The sequence below is a fragment of the Vanacampus margaritifer genome, chromosome 4, assembly GCF_051991255.1.
Source record: "Vanacampus margaritifer isolate UIUO_Vmar chromosome 4, RoL_Vmar_1.0, whole genome shotgun sequence".
NCBI lineage: Eukaryota > Metazoa > Chordata > Actinopteri > Syngnathiformes > Syngnathidae > Vanacampus > Vanacampus margaritifer.
The window spans coordinates 14,258,470-14,276,063 of record NC_135435.1 but is presented as its reverse complement, the minus strand read 5'-3'; the positions used below and the strand labels follow the sequence as shown (position 1 = coordinate 14,276,063).

Genomic DNA, 17,594 nt, shown 5'->3' with positions numbered 1-17,594 from the left:
TAGCTCAAACCGCGTCTTCCAGCCACAGTTCATCAAATATTCAAAGTTTCTATTAATAGAGGATTTCGCAAAGAGCATGAGAGAGCTCCAAGCGTGTCGTCATTGTCGGGTTGGATGTGTGTCCTTGATTTAAGAGAGGCTACATTTACTTGCTGCACAAAGTGTGAATTACACACTAAAGGTAACCATTAATCCAAATCGTGGATGGTCTTAACCAGAATCTAGAGGATGAGTTAACGATTATAAGAGTGTTCTAATAAAGTGGCTATAAAAGCATACACACCCCTTCAAATGACTGTTTTTGTGTGTGTGTGAAATCATTACTTTCTCCCCATTACTGAGCTAGAGTACTACTTGGCGCCATATTTAAATATGCAATTATGTCTAATAGTCTATGTAACCAAAAACATTTTACATTTTGTACTAATGTACATTATCTTTGTCAATAAATGTAATATTATATGTAAATAAATATCTTCCCCATACTCACATATTTTTGCTATAGATTTAACTGCTTCATTCTTCATTTTACTGCAATGATGAGTGTAAAAGTGTAAAAATCACAATGGGAGTATTTCTGTTTGGGGTAATTGTAAAAAGGAGATTTTTTTGTTTGTTAAAAAAAGGTCAGAAAGCATGAATCATTCTTCTCTCTGTTTCTCATTCAAATCTTGCAGTTTTATGTTTACGTGTCTGCCTTTTATGTAATGAAATCTATTCAACAATTAAAAAACTAAAAAAGTAATTTTGAGCCCTATTACTGTGTAGATCTCAGAACTCAGTGATAGAAAAGAGTGCAAATAAATACAAGCAAATTACACTGCTGATATTAATGTACTTTGGATCTCGCGCATCAGCCGTTAGCGTTCTCAGTCGTTCGAACGTGTGCTAAAAGGCTAAGGTAGTCGTCATCTTAATTTCAGTCTAAAACAGGCAGTAATTGTAGTACAAATGTTTTGTTCAAAGCTACTGGCTCTCCGCCTTAATGCGGTCCTATTTATTTTGGGTCATTCCCGACTCTGCATTTCACATGAGCGGTTAGCATGCTTAGCGTCTGCCCGTTTGCCTTTAATGAAAGTGCTACTTCTCGTAGGGTAGTTTATTTGTCACCATGGAGGAGAGGATCTGCACCACGCAGCTCGTTGCTGCTACTGCATACGGACATATATATATATATATATATATATTTTTTTTTTTTTCCATTTTTCCTTTAGGACAATAATTATTAGTCTGTCTGTTCTGCCACGGAGCAAGTTAGCTTAGCGCCTCGCGTATTCAGTCATGGTAGTGATGGGTCGTTCACAACGAGATGCTCCGTCATTTTCCCTCTCTCTCTCTCTCCCTTTCTCTCTCTCTCTCTCTCTACCTATGTCGCTCTCTCTTTTTCACATGTCTGAAGCGACGTTTGGCTGTGCTACTCAGAGAGGGAGAGACGGGAAGAGAAAGGGGAGGGGCGAGGGCATGCAGTACTGCGTGTCTCAGCCAGTCAGAGAGAGAGATTGGAGGAGGCGAAAACGAGCAGAGAAGAAGAGAGTTGAAGTATTACGTTTTTCTGAATGCAAATTTGAAATAAAATAAGGTATTTTATGCTGGACCTGGTGAGTAGCTTTTGATGTTTGTTTTGTTCGATGCTGCTGTTGCACTTTACTACTCACTATTTTTGTTATTTTGATTGTTGTTGGTTGAAGTTTTAATTTTGTTGCTTAGCTATTGTTTGTAGCCTTTTTAATCTTCAATAAAATGAACAAAAAACGTTTTTTTTTTTACTTGATAATTGTTGCTATTTACAGTCAGTAAAGTGAAATAGATAGTTCATCAAGTCACTAATCAAAATGTATGCAAAATTTGTCCTAAATATTTAAAAGAAAAGCTAAAGTTAAAAGAGCCGTTTGAGAGCCAAAAAGAGCCAATCCAAATGAAACGGATCACCCAAAAGAGACGAATATCCCATCACTAAGTCACGGCCTTTGCTGTCAACTTGTCTAGCAGCCGAGAAAGAAAGTACCTCCGGGTGACTTAGACCCGGCCTTTATTTATTTATTTATTTTCAACCGTTTCTGAGCTGGCTAGTATGTGTGTGTGTGCACTGTGGCATGCCACTGACTGGAGAACTTGGGGGTAAGAGCCCTTTAAAAAAAAAAACAAAAAACGCAGCTTTGATCTCGAAACTGCACTGTCTGAGATTTTGGTTTCAAAACGATATATCGTTGAGCCCTAATAATTAATACAACTATATTTAATTTTCTTTGACTGGGGAAGTACAATATTGTGGTTGGCTGGTTGCACAACTGTGCGCACCCTTTTATAACTGGGATGTGTCTTTTATGAACGTTCAAGTATGTATGATTTCTTAACAGGTCTTTAAAAAAAATCATACACTGTGTTCGGCACTGAGAGTGTAAAACAGATCAGTCATAAGGAGCTTTCATCTGTCAGTGGAACACCACAGAGACCAGCTGACCTTTAGTGGCCCCACGCCGGCACCGCAGGAGGTGGTGTCAGAATGAAAGAGCTGTTTTATCGGATGATGTCAACGTGTTCCTCTTTTACAATAACTCCCAACCAGGGTGCCGTAGAACCCTAGTGTGCGGTGATCACAAGTGGAGGCCATAGAAAAGTATCCTGTTTCACTTGTTAAGTCAGAAAATAATTGTTTATTAATAACAAATATTTCTTTATTAATCTATTCAGGCCAGAGATGGGTAAGTGGGGGCAAGAGTCTCATACATTAAAAAAATTGAGAGTTTATTGCTTGTGGAAAAATTTGTTTTTGCACTTAACATTGGTTTGCTGCTCAGCAATTTTGTGCTGTCCTTGAATAGTAATTTTTATGCATAAGAGTCCTTTGCCGAGAAAAAAAAATAGTATGTGGACTATTTCTTGATTGCTCTGACCCTTTGTTGTTGAAGAGATCTTTTCGACATGCATTGAGCATGAAATAAATGACGTAAAGCAGTTAAATAAAAAACAGACATATTCATGTATTTTGTTCATCATGGAGAGAACAAACCAAATGTTCATCCACCAGATGGCAGAAGGTATACACTAAATCTGCGTATCCACCACCCATTGCTATTCATACAACAAAATTAATCATGGCTTATGGCATTGTGTTCAATTAAAAACCACTGAATTCACACAGAGTAAATCAATTTGAGAGTAAATTGAGATGAGATCTTCATAATTTGAGTATTTCTGTTTGGTGGAGTGGCATCAGATTTTTCTTTGGTAAAATGAGTGAAACATTGCTCGGTTGCGCTAAAAAGATTTACCTGCCGATCAAGCTTCTGCTGTCGGAGGGTGGTGCCCTCGTCATCTAAAGTGCTGCAAAGATAAAACACAAGAGATAGGATCAAGAACAGAATTTTTTTTATTATTAGGGTCATTCATAGAACCTTGTGGCGGTCAGTTAAATATATATTGCTTTTTAACGACATTTAAATTAATGGTATGTAATTGTATTGTATTACATTTTAACTCTGTACTCTCTGTACCTCTCTCTCTACTTTAAAAGATAATTGTATCTAATTCATCACTTTTCCATATCCAGTATTGGCAAACACATTTCCTAATATCGTGCTGATCTAAAATCTTGGCTCATTATCTACGCTAGGTCACCATGGCAACAAGTGCTGCTTGCAGAATAAGTTCGGTTCACAAGATGACATCAGAGCCTATAAATAGGGAGACTGCTGACCAGTCAGACAAATGAACAAATTTAATCATAGGAGCGTATCATTTACGTTTTTTTCTCGGCACTTTGAGTTCATTCATTCTATTTCTGTAGCACTTTTGAATGTGGGAGGATGCAGACTAAGAAAACCCACACATGAAGTGTTGACAGAACACACAAATACCACACGGATCCTTTTGACTCTGAGATAGACATGCGCTCACTGCGTCACACCACGGGCTGCCCCTGCATCACAGTTAGTCATCATCTCGATAGAATGTATAGTACTTCAGTCACATAATACTGTATGTCACACACAACCTTGCTAATAAGTGCGAATGCTTGCAGCAAAAGTTTTCATTGTTACTGTTTTTTGTTCATATCATACGGTCACATTTTTTCACTGGGTCTCCATTATTGGATTTATCATCCAGAATACATAAGGGGCTGGTTGACGATACTGCTTACGGTTATCTCTTGTGATGTTGTACAAAAACACAAGGAAACGAATTCCACCACCACTTTTAGTTCTTTATTGGTCAATACTTCATTGCTCCTTGAGGTGGCGCTACATTAATGAACGAGGGTAAACGTGAAACAGAGAGGAAGAACGGTAACCTTTAAACAAAATGAAGCAGCATTTAATACAGTAAAGCAATTGCCACCATTTTGTGGAATCTTGGAGTTGTTAGTATCTTTCAGTTTATAATTTCATTGTTTATGTCTTTTCTTTCTCATTTGACATGTCATGTCTTTGTATGCACCTTGTCCAGACCAAGGTGAAAGTATGTTTTTGTTTTTCTCAAGATGCTGGTACGAATGGCCAACGTAGTCTACTTTGCAGTTACAATTTGTATTTTCCTAACATTTATTATTCTGTGTAAATTATGATTCATGTCATTATGTGATTTAATATTACTGATGAGCCTCATTTGAAGGCAGTTTGTGTTGGATAAGCAAACTGCTAAATAGTTGTTGTATGTAACATGGGTTATTGGTTGTGGGCATGCTATATGCAGGGTGTTAATAAATCCTCTGATTTAATTGTTTTGCTGCCCACCTTGTGGCATCTATATGCAGTTAAAAAACACTTTTAAGGTAGCAGCCAAAAACTGCTCATGGATTTTCACTACTTGTGGAAGGGCATGGTCACATCACATCCCTCTAAAAAAAAAATATTTATAACCTGTAGATTCAAAAAGAATCTAAGAGAAGTTCCTCAACTCACTCTAACACAGTTCCTTGGCAACGATGCCACAAAAGCACTATTGCACATAGCTCAGTGGCACCAAGATGTCATAAGATCATGGAAAAGCATGACAGATGCCTAAATGATGCGCTTAAATTAACTGCAACATAGTTCCTTGGCACCAAAATATCTGAGTGCAAAAATAGCAAGTAGTTTTTTAGACAATAACAATGGATGGGTTCCATCCAAAAATTATGCAAATTTGTGGGGGTACCTTCTCACTGATTTACTGTGTATGAAAAAAGATTTTTGTTTCATATGATCTCAACTGAAAATCATCTAATAAAAGCTTCTGCTTTGTGGGTTTACTATTTTATTTGAACCCACACAAAAATGAGAACTACAGGGAACATATGGACAACAGCGTCTGTCAAAGAGGTTCAATATGGTGTACGGTTTGAGAAGCGCTTTTGGGATTTGGATCTAATATGTCATGTTGACTCACACAATGTCTCGCTGATATTGCAACAGAGAGAATCTGCTGTTGCTGCTGTGACTTCTGGTCGACAGCATGATTAGAAGCCACTGCAGCGATGACTACGAGTGGCTTGGCACACAAGTGGCTCCACAGCATCAAGTGCGTATCTGATTTGCCGGCGTTTTGTGAGTTTTGCCTCGCTGAGCAGAGTATTCTTCCGAACACAACTGGGTAACATCCCGGTCTCTACAAATAGCCGTATTGACTTCAATCTTATCTGACTTGATGGCGCTCTGTACACTGACTTAATGTCATTGATGCAAGCAAATGTTTAAAGGTCAGTGTAGCACAAGCAATGAGAATAAAATGAGATTCTGAATGATTTCAGAGATGGCGGCAACAAAAATGTTTACATTTATAAAGCATTTGTCAGCAAGTGAAGCAAATCAGAAAGAAAAGTGTTTTGATAAGAATATTGTATAGGAACATTAGATTTTAAAAATCAGACTGTTACTTGTTCTGTGGTTTCTGATAAATTACTGTAATTAAATTCATTTAAATTCTAGTTTTGATACCTTCGGCTTACTGTTTTTGCATTCTATACATAAACTCCAATGTTTTTCAAATGTATTGTACTTGAGTTAAATTCAGATCTGGCAATTTTATTTCTTTTGTTCTCTTTGCTGAGACATAAGACAGCAAACTGCCTTTTTGTACAGCATTTGCCTGTTTTTTGTTTTGTTTATCGTTGCCCACTAATCCCCACTTCATATTTCCTGAGCTTTGAAAATCAACGATGACAGACTCACTGATTGTTCCTTCAACTCACGAGGCTGGACATCTGAAAGAGAAACATCAATGGCTCCTAATTAGAGGCCAATGAGGTTCTCTCCACAAGAGCTATAAAGGAAGATGGACAATAGAAACCTATGACGTGGTGGAAGGATACACTGAGATTTGTATATGACGGAAATTAAAATCCATGTAAAGTGAAAATAAATGTGAGTTGACACACCACAGAGACCGTTAGTTAAATTTGAATGATTAACAAACATTGCTATAAATGAGGCATCAAAAATCATGATAAAAATCAAGCCATCTTCTCCACTCTCAAATGCTGTAAGCATCTCCGCTCAACTGTCAATCAAACAGCAGTAGGCCTACTATCACCTGGACAAAAAGTAGCCATGCCAGCGCTAAATCCCTACCACTGGCTGTCGCGTCTGACAACTCCCCCTGCCCCCTTGCGTGATGTGCGCACACTCAAGGCCAACAACGATGCACTCTAAAGCAACCATGCCAGAGAGGCATAGTGTAGACATAGCTAGCTAGCTATATATAAGTGTGGTTCTTGAGTAGAACTCTTAGTCATACATCTGATTTGATTAAAGGTGTGAATACAATCATTTATATCCACTTTATGCCGTTCAAATTCATTTGCATTGGAGTCAAGTGGGGCAGTGATTAAGGACATTCATGGGCTCCAGTGGAACTATACCACCTTTCACGTCATCATTTTTTGTTTTCGATGTTTACAAGTGATCAGATTTGCTCTCTGTTGAGTTCTGTTCTAATTGTGGTCTTGTTATTTCCAACTCTCGCAATGTTTAATATAACAATAATGCTGAAAAGCCCATTCAGCATGAGTCACACACAATTGTATTCTAATTAGCAGGTTGAGATGTTAAAAATGGCAGCGGATTGTCAAGCAGGGAATAGCAGTGCAGTTCCCTTCTCATGTGAGGGGGGAGGACGACACGGATACAATAGAAAAAGTGTTTGTCTCCCAGTCTGTGTGAAGCGTACAGACAAACAAAGTCCTCCACGTTTGCAATCAGTTATTAAGTGTGTGAATAGGCATTAAACAAGATGATAATGACTCAAACAGAGCTGTTCCCAAAGAGGTCCAACAACTCATCATGCTAGAGAGTCTTGTCCTGCAACCCACAGATGGTGACCAGTGCAGGGTTTTTTTGTCATCTCTGAAGGTACCCTTGTTTATAATGATAAGGTGAGGAGACGAACGCAAGCCATATCTCTTACTCTCCACACAAAAACGGACTGTTCAAGCAAACCCTTTTCCTCTCTTCCTTTCTCTCTCTCTCCCCCTCTCTTTTCATTTAATCAATTTACCATTTTGAATAGGATCCACAAATTAACTCATTCACTCTCAGCCATTTTCACTGAAGCAACCCCCTTTGCTCCCGACTGTTTTACTGGATTTTGACTGATTTTGCAAGACCCACAAATATTGTGCTCTATTGCTATAAAAACATGGAACCTACCAAAAGAAAGATTATAGCCTCTTCTTTTATCAGAAAAAAAAATGCTTATATCGTTTCTGTTGTGCAGCAATCAGTATTAGAATATAGCTAAGTTTCATCATTATTCACAAACCTGTTCAAAACAGCGGGGAAAAGAGCTTGTTGCAACATGGCCCTGGTTGATCTCTTATACTCTGCTGCCACCTGCTGGCCGTTTTTGTAATAACTACCATTTATTTAAGCGACCTCTTCAGGTCAGAAGCTGCATCAAAGCCTTCTGTATGCTCTAGCATTAAAAATATTTTTTAAAAAAACATAATAAACATATGCAGTAAATACAGTTTTGGGACCATGACAATATTTAAAATAGAACATTTTTATAAGTTTTGGGGAGTAAATGAGTTAATCTAGCATGACACAATATAACTTTTAATGTTCTGGAATTCAAGTGACTCACTTACAGTAATTGATAGACAATGTGTTTTACCATTTATTCCAGTTTTGACGTGGATGTCAATAAAATTTTATGTTGCATTAAAATATTACGTCAGTTTTAGAACTGCCGTGACACAGAACATCATAAGCAGTACTGTATAGCAAATGGATGGCTGGATAGTACTAAAAAAAGGGGCCTAATTACAGTGGTGCCTTTTTATCACATTAAGAGCAGGCATATTTTAATATACTAATATGGTGTCAATTATTCATTTATTCTTTCCAAACCATATATGCATAAAAATATCCGTCACTTAAGCAATCTCCATCAGCCTCTTGACACTTATCTTAGAATTTCTGCAGTTTTTAAATGTGTGAGAGTCCCGCACGCATGTGATTCAGCAGCAACATGGCTGCCGTGAAGGACAAATCAATAAGTACGCCAAGTCTTGTTTAATGTTCATAGCGCAATGCAGTACTGTGAAGGAAATTAATCAGATGACTTCTGCTCAAACTGACCTTGAAGGTGAACAACTTATTCAGTTTTTCTTTGTATTTGTATTATACTAAATTGAACAGATCCATCCAATTCCAATACACTTCTCCTCCTTTGGTAGCGGTTGCCGGCTAATCAAATTTAGACCAACAATTAACAAACATTCCCACCCACATTCACATTAAAGAACCGTTTCAAGTTTTCAATGAAGCTAATGATTTTTTACAAGGAATGAAACTTGAGTACCGCACACAAGCACGGTAAAAAAAGAAGAAGAAGCTAATTCCACACAGGAGCCGGGATTCGACCCGTCAAAGGGCAATTTGTGATTGTTTATATAACCTAATAACTACATATGAAGCTACAGCAATGTTGATCTTTTTCATAGTCACGCCACACATTTGCGTCAAAGAGCTCAAAGCACAGATGCCTCGAAGCCTCGTGAAAAAAAATGTGACATATGCCAGTCACACCCACCAGGCTGTACAAGGCGCTAATGGTGCCGTGCCCCTGGACACAAAACCAAACACACATTAAGGAAACTATTGAAAATAGCACTATCAGGATTGTGAAACTGGTTTATTGTTATACTTAATTGCATAATTGAATCGCTGCTTTGTTTTATTCATTTCATTATTCATTCAGTTCATTTGTTAGATTTGGACAACCTTGCATTAAAACCTTAAAAAAAAAAGAGAGAGAGACGATGGCTGTCTTTTTTCAAATCACTCCTCTGATGTTTCTTGCTGTCCTACTTAGGTTCCCATGGTAAGAAGGGGAAAAAAAAGAACAATTCCAGTGATTCACACAAGTTTAACACCAGTGAGGTGAGCGAGTACTGTCAGTGTTTGTGTGACATGTTGCCTGCATTTCCACAAAATAAGCACACAGCATCCTGTATTTCTAATGAGATGAGGGATGGAGCACTCTCAGCAGCGCATGGATTTTTAATGAGAGCCACACAAGAAGAGACAAACTGTTTATTGTGAAAGCGACGACCTCTCTGACCCCACCTTCTCACTTTGCTTTGTTTAATTTTAGACACGGCAAATGCCAAACTTGTTTAACATTTATTTGCTGCTACCGTTGACTGTCCTCTTTCTTTTTGCATATTTTTACAGTTAAACACAATATAATGTCCTTTAAAGCAACAATGTAAAAAAAAGATTAAGATTATTTCATTCCATAAAATAATAATCATTAGATAATTGACATTATGATCCTATTAAATATTGGTTTAATTCTAATTGTGATGAAGATTTGTATCGGATTTTTGGTGTTCAACATGAACATTGATGGATTTGGCTTCATAAGCTTCTGAATATGTCTTCGGCCACTAAGGTCATGCTTGCCTCTATTCAAAAGCAAATTCCACTTTATAAATAACTGGAGATCTGAATCACATAATGATGAGTAAAAGCTACCAAGAAATGGGTTATTAGGTTAAAAATAATACAAATTGTATTCACAGCATTTTCTAAGAAGAGGAAGCAGCAACTTTCCTGTCAGGGGTTGCCACACCAGACTTTCTGACACAGCCTACCCATTTTTATCCAAACCTAGGACCGGTGGTGATTGGGAATTGCCTCGGGACCCAACTGGATGCTGCTATTAACCTGACTGGAATTTGAACCTTGATCCCCGTGTCCAAAGTCACTTTACCCACTGAGCCACCCATCCAGGTTATAAAAACTTGACTGCAGTACACGCACCTGTCCAAAATCATGACCAGGTTCAGCTCTTCAGCCTACCCAAAACCAATCTTCAACTGCTGGGTCAGAATAATGAACCCAATCTTGAGTAAAAGTAACCCAATCGGCTGAAAAACAGCAGCTACCCAGCATTCTTTAGGGTGTACTGAGCCTCACAAGATTGTGCAGGTGTACCTATTGTTGTGACGGTGAATGGGATCCGCCTTTCTACCCAACACGTCTCCAATGATGCAAACCATATAATTACATTCATTACACTGTGTAAAACCACGACTACACCTGTCAGCCTTTCCTCACACACACACATATACGCACAACTGCACACTGGCCAAGAGATGCACCCTGAGTCCACTTTTGGTACAGTACCTGTAGGGAATCCAGTCGGAGGTGTGCTTGGAGCTCATTCTGTCTCAATCACCTTGACTGCAAGGCTGGCGGCCTGCAACAGCACCACAGCAAAGTGGCTAAGTGGTCTGAGGACAGGATTCAAACGGTGAGCGCCCACATAGCCCGATCATCACTGCTCCTCGTCTCCCCCAAGTCTTCGCTCGCGCGTCTTCTAGCCGCGGGACGCCGGATGACTACCAATCCGCGCAGGCGGCCGCTCTCATCAAGCGCTGTGCGCCGTGCACATGAAATTAGCCGTTTTCTTGTCCTCCTGTGTATGTGTGTGTTTGTGTGTGCGCTCGCAGTCAATGCCTCTCCTCTTCTCTGCTCACATCCACCGCCTCTGCTCTTGACTGGATCTAAATCTCCCTCCGTTTCTTGCCCTTTAAATCCCCCCTCCCTCTTTCCTCCCTCTCTCCCCAATCCATCTCTCTCATGCAGCATCACCAACAGCAGCATCCAAGTCTCAGGCTTTCAGTGGAGGGGGGAAAAAAAGCTATGGAGTATCCCCCTCTTTTCTTGCATCCTTCATATTCTTTTTCATTCATTTGTACGCTGAATGCATATCAGGGGACTCAGATGTGTTTTCTGGAATCATTTAATGATTCTCCCAGAGTACGAGGCATTAGCATTTGACTGCGGTGACTAGTGTTAGCAGGCTTTAATTCAACACTCTCCTCAGCCAGACAAAGGCACCCAGTGATAGTGGCCACAGCTCACGCACATCTGCTTCCGCCCTCCGTCTGACGCCCCTCACTGTCACACATCACTCACTGTGTTCCCCGGCCAACTGCCGAGTCCGTCTATAGACAGTTAGCGCAGGCGGCTTCCTCGGGAGCGCGACCGCTCCACAAGGAGTCGATTCAAGGCGGCCTCATCAACAAGCACATATCTCAGATGGACGTGCGAGGTCTCGCTCTGCTCTGAGGTGACATGATCTGCAGCCAATGAAATTAATTGGAAGGTAGACTTAAAAAAAATAAAAAAAATTGTGTGGGTGGCTGGTGGATGAAGATGACTTGCCTTTTAGACGGCTACAGGCAATGTTGTGTATTTGTCCACAAAATGAAACACCTTGGAAGCCAGACAAACGATGGCTCTTGAAGTTCACTATTAAACTAGAAATTTCTTGAGAAATTGTGTGTGAATGCTGAATGAAAAAATATGGAATCATGTGGAATGGACGGAATGATGTGGAAAGAAAGATACGTAGAACGAGACTGGTGAAAATGCACATTATGATGTGAAAAATCTGGCATGATATTGAAATTATATGGAATGATACTAAATGATATGGAATAAGGTGAAATTATTTTGGTGAAAAATGTGCAATACGTTGTTAACTCTTTGACTGCCAGACGTTTTCAGAAACGGGATGTCGCCAATGCCAGCCGATTTAAGCATTTTGACTGATCTTTCAAGGTCCACAGAAAATGTTGTGTTTGGACTATGGAAACACACATACTACCAAATGAAAGATTGAAAGACTCTCATCTTTCATCAGAAAAAAAAGGTTGTTTCTACCTTATTCCGTTCTTCAGTAATCAACAATAGAAAATGGTTAGTTTCACCGAAATGCTCTGTTTTGAAACAAAAAGCGGAGAAAAAGAGCTTTTTGTGAAACGATGTTATTTCATGCACTCTAGTGAATTCTACACTTCTTTTTGTCCATGAATGATGCTACAAACACCTAAATAGTGCTTTACTTCTGTAATACACCACCACCAACAATGAAAAAGTGTTTTTGGATTGCAAAATACGTTTATTTCCATTCAACAGTGTAACAATTTGACAAAACAATTTCACAAACTATTTGCAAATTTTTTATTTTTCAAAAAAAAAAAAAAACGTTGTTGGATGACGTCTTTTAACGTCATTGGCGGCCCTCCTTAGGTTTATACTTGACGTCTTTTAACGTCCATGGCAGTGAAAGAGTTAAAAATAAATTTTACACATTTAAAATGAATGTAATGATACGGAGAGGTATGGAATGAAAAGGAGTTATATTGAATGATATGGTGTAAAATGTGCAATATACGTAATGCTTCCAGAAGTCAGACAATAAACGAAAGCTGTACGTAACACATCAAGTCTTACCGTGGTATGGTCCAAAATTATAGTACATTACTTCACCATGAGCTGGCATCATCCCCCATCAGTAATCACATGACTCTTTAAATAGTTCTAATAAAGTAACTTTTTTTTTATCAGATTGTTTCATTGTATATTTTAAACAAACTCAATATAATATATGGATGAAAGAACAAAGAGAAATATTTTTCATGAAATGATTAAATATGGAAATTAGAACATACTGTATGTTATAATGAAACATAATATTAATTAACCAATATTTAATTGGCTCCTACAGAAAACACGTTAGAGCTTCTGTGCTGCACCATCCATATGTTGCATAAATTTGAGTGGAGGGACCTTCAGTGCCACACATTCCACATCAACAAGGTCAGAGTTTTGTACATTGTAGCACAACAACCACACAGTGTGCTGCAAAAAAACAGCAGTGATGAAGTTAAATTCATTCGTAAACAACCCGTATCTCAATTCATCTTTACCCACTGAATGAAACTTAACCTCATCTTGGCTATTTTCAATCACCTGTGCATATGCAAGCAGTTGGGTTTGTTGTTTTTTTCTTTCCTCGACTATTTCGTCTATTGCAGCGTGTTATGATGGCCTTTCAGTAGGTTGAAATGAAACTAAACAAATCTGATGTTACCTCATATACACAACCTTCCCCAAGACACTAATGGAACACTCGAATGGAGGTCCTGTCAAACATGTCAGGTCACAAAGCTTCATGGGGAAGTTATGGCATCTTAAAATTACACAGCTGTCAATCAGTCGTTTTTTGGTTGCAGAATCAACACATCATACTGTATACGAAACAAATACATTGCAAGTATAGATATTGTTCCAAACTAAACTAAGTTCCAGTGTCGAAATGCAATTTCTCAGGATTTTTTTTGTTTAAATTTGGCACATGAAATCCACTTGGATTTGAGGCTGAACAGATTGGAATTTGGTGTTTAAAGCGCAAGGTCAAAGAGGTGAAGGAAGAAGATGAGCGGATTTGGCACACATAGCCACAAGGATTTCAAGGATAAACTTGGTTGTGACATCACGATGTACTGCAGTCTGGCCATACTGTACGTCTCTCCTACGTGCTCCCACTCATCATTTTATTAGGTACACCAGCACGATCATAAAGGTATTTAAATTATTCTGCCTATTCGTAACATGGAGGAAGAGGTATTCATTTAACAATACAGTGGCGTCTATTCATCCATTCCAACCTGCCCCCACAAAAAACAGCTATCTTTTTTTAATAAGTAAAATAGTACTTTACAATATTATAACCGTGATTAATTCATTGGGCAAATTTTTACTGTACAACTTAGAATATAATACAACAATGCAGATACAAAAAAAAAGAAGAGTTTAAAAACTACTGTAAGTGACTGAGGAGGCGAAGAAATATTCAATGTTTTTCGCAGAGGATAAAGATGCCGGTGAGTGTTTTTCTATTATCTGTCAACATGTATTAATGTAGAAAATACCATTTGTGTTTAAATATCCATTGATTAAAGCAATATAATACTGCCACAATGCTATTCGTTAGCCCAACTTCACCATCTCTTTTTGAAATTGAAACACTCCAATAAATAATAAGAGTCCAAGTACCTCGATTCAACCTTTCTAATAATCCGAATGAATAAGAATCTACAGACATTCTCGTTTTGAGTCTGAGTGGTAGTCTGTCTTTGTGTGCCCACAGTCCAGCTTCCTTGTGACCCTCCCTGAACTGCAGTAGAACATGGATGAGTGGATTTTTATTGCTTAATCATTTGCAGCCTTTGCCAAATTTAAGGAACAGAATCCTACATCAGAAAATGATGTGTGATATTTTATATCAAAGGCAAAAGTCTTTTTTGACTGCTGTAATAAATTATTGTTATAAAAATTTCAGATTTGCTCTTTTGTTTTAGGTCGATAGAAGAAACAAATTTTTGTCATAAATTGAAACATTAGGGAGAACCATTTATTCCTGAGATCACGTTAGGTTCTGCAGGTGTACCTAATGCTGTGGCCAGAAAGTGAGTATTTACATGGATATAAACTGCACTGGCATACAATTTCAGTGCCAAAAGTCGTGATTCTTTCGGTGTATTTTGCAATGTAATAATACTGGTACAGTATACTTCGAAAGGTTGTGGGTAGCAGAGTGGGATTTTCATCCTACGCAGCTTTGTGCTTGGTGAAAAATGGAAAAGAAAAGAAGAACGTTTCTGTCACTTGTTCAGGTAGGCAAAAACAACTTCTAGATTCTGAACACAATCTCCAGTGTTTTAAGATGGATATCCTTTCTGATCTACAAGTGTCCTAAAATGACCAAATCCACGACAGATGATTTTGCATATTGAGTACGAGCTGCTGGGATGAAAGCGGAGCTAAATGGAACAAGCCACTCAGCTCAGGAATGCTCCTGAGCAAAAGCACCCAGCTGAATATTTGATGCTGGAGAGCAGACTTTGAAGTTTGACTTTGAAGGCTGCATTTGGTCATGAGGGACTTTAGCGAAGATAAGAATATAGTCTTTCTGCTTCCTTCCTACTGGACTCCATTTTCAAAGTGCAGTACTCGTCCCACTGGCCTTACAGTAAGTACAGCCCCACACGGGCGACGATAAGGTCTCTTATGATCAATTATACTTATCCAGTCCAGAATACTTACTTTTAGTGCCCCGGAGGCGCTGTATTGTTAGTAACAGCAGACCAGCAGTATCAGTAATTATGGTCTATTCACCGAATGGACGCGTGATGTGAAAACGGATCTCTGGCTTTTCTCCGCCTGTCTCAGTCAGGCTGAAATTTGGCTGCAGAGAACACAAGCTCAGTCAGAGAGCAGCACGACATTACCCGCTGATTATTTCCTTCCAACATGTAATGGGTGTGGTTTGGGGGAGCTAAAAAAGCAGTCAGGAAGTTCTGGAATATTCTCTACAGGCCATTCGGGAATTCTCTAAGATTATGCAGGTGCTTTTGTAAGATTAAAATAAAATGTGTGAAGCTTTATTAAGTTGTTCTACACCAGTAGAAACACTATGGATGAATACAAGAAAAAAAATAGTGTTTAATCAAATCAAATCAAACTTTATTGATATTGAATTTTTCATACATAAAAATGCAACTTAAAGTGCTGTACAAATAAACCATCCATAGTACAAAATAAAAAGCAGATGTGGGCGCTAATGGTCAATTCCCGTCAATAATAATGCCCACCTTTCGCAGACTGAACACGGACAGAAGCAGGTTGACATCCATTGATCGGGGCGAGTACTGAATACAGACCGTCCTTCTCATGTCGTGTATTTTTGCAAGGCTTGGCGTCAAAAAGCATTCGCCACAAATGCGGAAGCAGGCGGCGGAAGGGGGACATCGTCATTGATGGTAGTTGATGATTCATAAACTTGCCAGCAAGCTGAATTCTTGCGGTATTTGTTGAATAATACTACGAGAATCCATCTTGTACTGCTCCCATTGATACGTTTGCAACAAATCAGGCGTTGTTTAGGGCGGGACATGAAGTTGTGACGAAACCAGGAAGCGCTGACGCCGGGGGAAACAAACAAACCTAACAGACGAATGTCGCTGCAATTAATTCTGTTATTGCAGAATTACTCATCGTCTCCTTGTTGAATTTTGAACAGCGAGAGGCGCTTTGTGCATTTTTAGCTGGTAAAGATGTTTGTACTTTTCCTAAGACGAGACCGAAGATGACATTTTCATCCGTTGCCGTCATTGGTCAAGACAAACGTGTACAAGATACCACATCGTCCAATCAGCTCGAAGTATTGTACAGCATGTCCCGCCTTTCCCGAGCAAATCAATGTGGAGCAAGTCCCAGGTTGATAATGTGAAGAACTCCCTTGAATGAATCACAATTATCAATCTGGCTATTGCCAGGTAAGACAATTGACAGAAGTGCCCACCTCTGACCAACTATATTTAAAGATAAATAAATAAAATCGCTTACATCTCATTATATTAAATAAAATTGCTGCAGTCAACTGCACACTTGGCTTGGAAGAATAGAACAAACCAACGTAGAGTAAACAGTTTTGACTGGGCTATATGGTTCAAACGTACTGCTAAGTTATTGTTGGTAAACGTAGGACAAATTCAACAAACTGCACTTTACACAATCTGATCAGTTGGCTCAAGGATCGGCTGATATTTTGCATTGTAGAAACGGCTGTAATGTCGACTCCGCAAAATAAGACATTACATGTCATATTCAGTGGTTATAAGTGTATTTTAAAGAATTTTTTCCTCCGCTCACATATTTCAATTGCCATCAATTATACATGGAATTTTCACTATTCACGTGCCGGGCCAGTTCCTATGCCCCACAAATGCCTGCGGTCGACTGTAGAGTAAAAATAAAAGTTGCTTAAATAGATAATCAAACCAGTAATTAGTTATCAGTTTTTTCCAAAGTCATTGATCGTTGGTCGGCCCAAAAAAACTTGATTGTGTAAAGCCTATTAAAAACATTGTATTTTTTTCCCTAGAATTCCATGGGGTTGTTTACCTGCACATGCTAAATTGTGGCATTCATTTAACACGTGGCATTATGTGAAAAATAGCATTTGGCCCACATTTTACCAATAGGCTACATTCCAATGACTATGCAAGTACTTTCTTTTTGATAGTGCATTTTTTCCCCCCACATCTCTGACTGGTACAAAACACAACAATTATGTTTGTTGGCCACATCAGATGAAACAGTTCTAATTGATATATGAGACTGTCAAAGTAATTATCAAAGACCTTTTCACACGTTCACTAGCTATACTAAAGATGAATGACATGTTGTGTATTCTCGAGGGTAGGAATGGGTTAGTGCGTGGACGAAAATGATGTCACATCTTACACAAGA

At 38.7% G+C, this 17,594-nt stretch overlaps 1 protein-coding gene across 3 annotated transcripts in view; it reads right to left on the bottom strand.

Moving 5' to 3' along the window:
- tub (TUB bipartite transcription factor) overlaps nucleotides 1-17,594 on the bottom strand; it is a 51,289-nt gene that overhangs the window by 15,404 nt on the left and 18,291 nt on the right. For 2 of the 3 annotated variants that reach the window (XM_077564533.1, XM_077564534.1), the window contains exon 2: nucleotides 3,273-3,324. In XM_077564533.1, the coding sequence (XP_077420659.1) occupies nucleotides 3,273-3,324 (52 nt within the window). Of the gene's footprint in view, nucleotides 1-3,272; nucleotides 3,325-10,613; nucleotides 10,999-17,594 lie in introns of those variants that run through there. The other variant, XM_077564535.1, reaches the window with a different exon arrangement.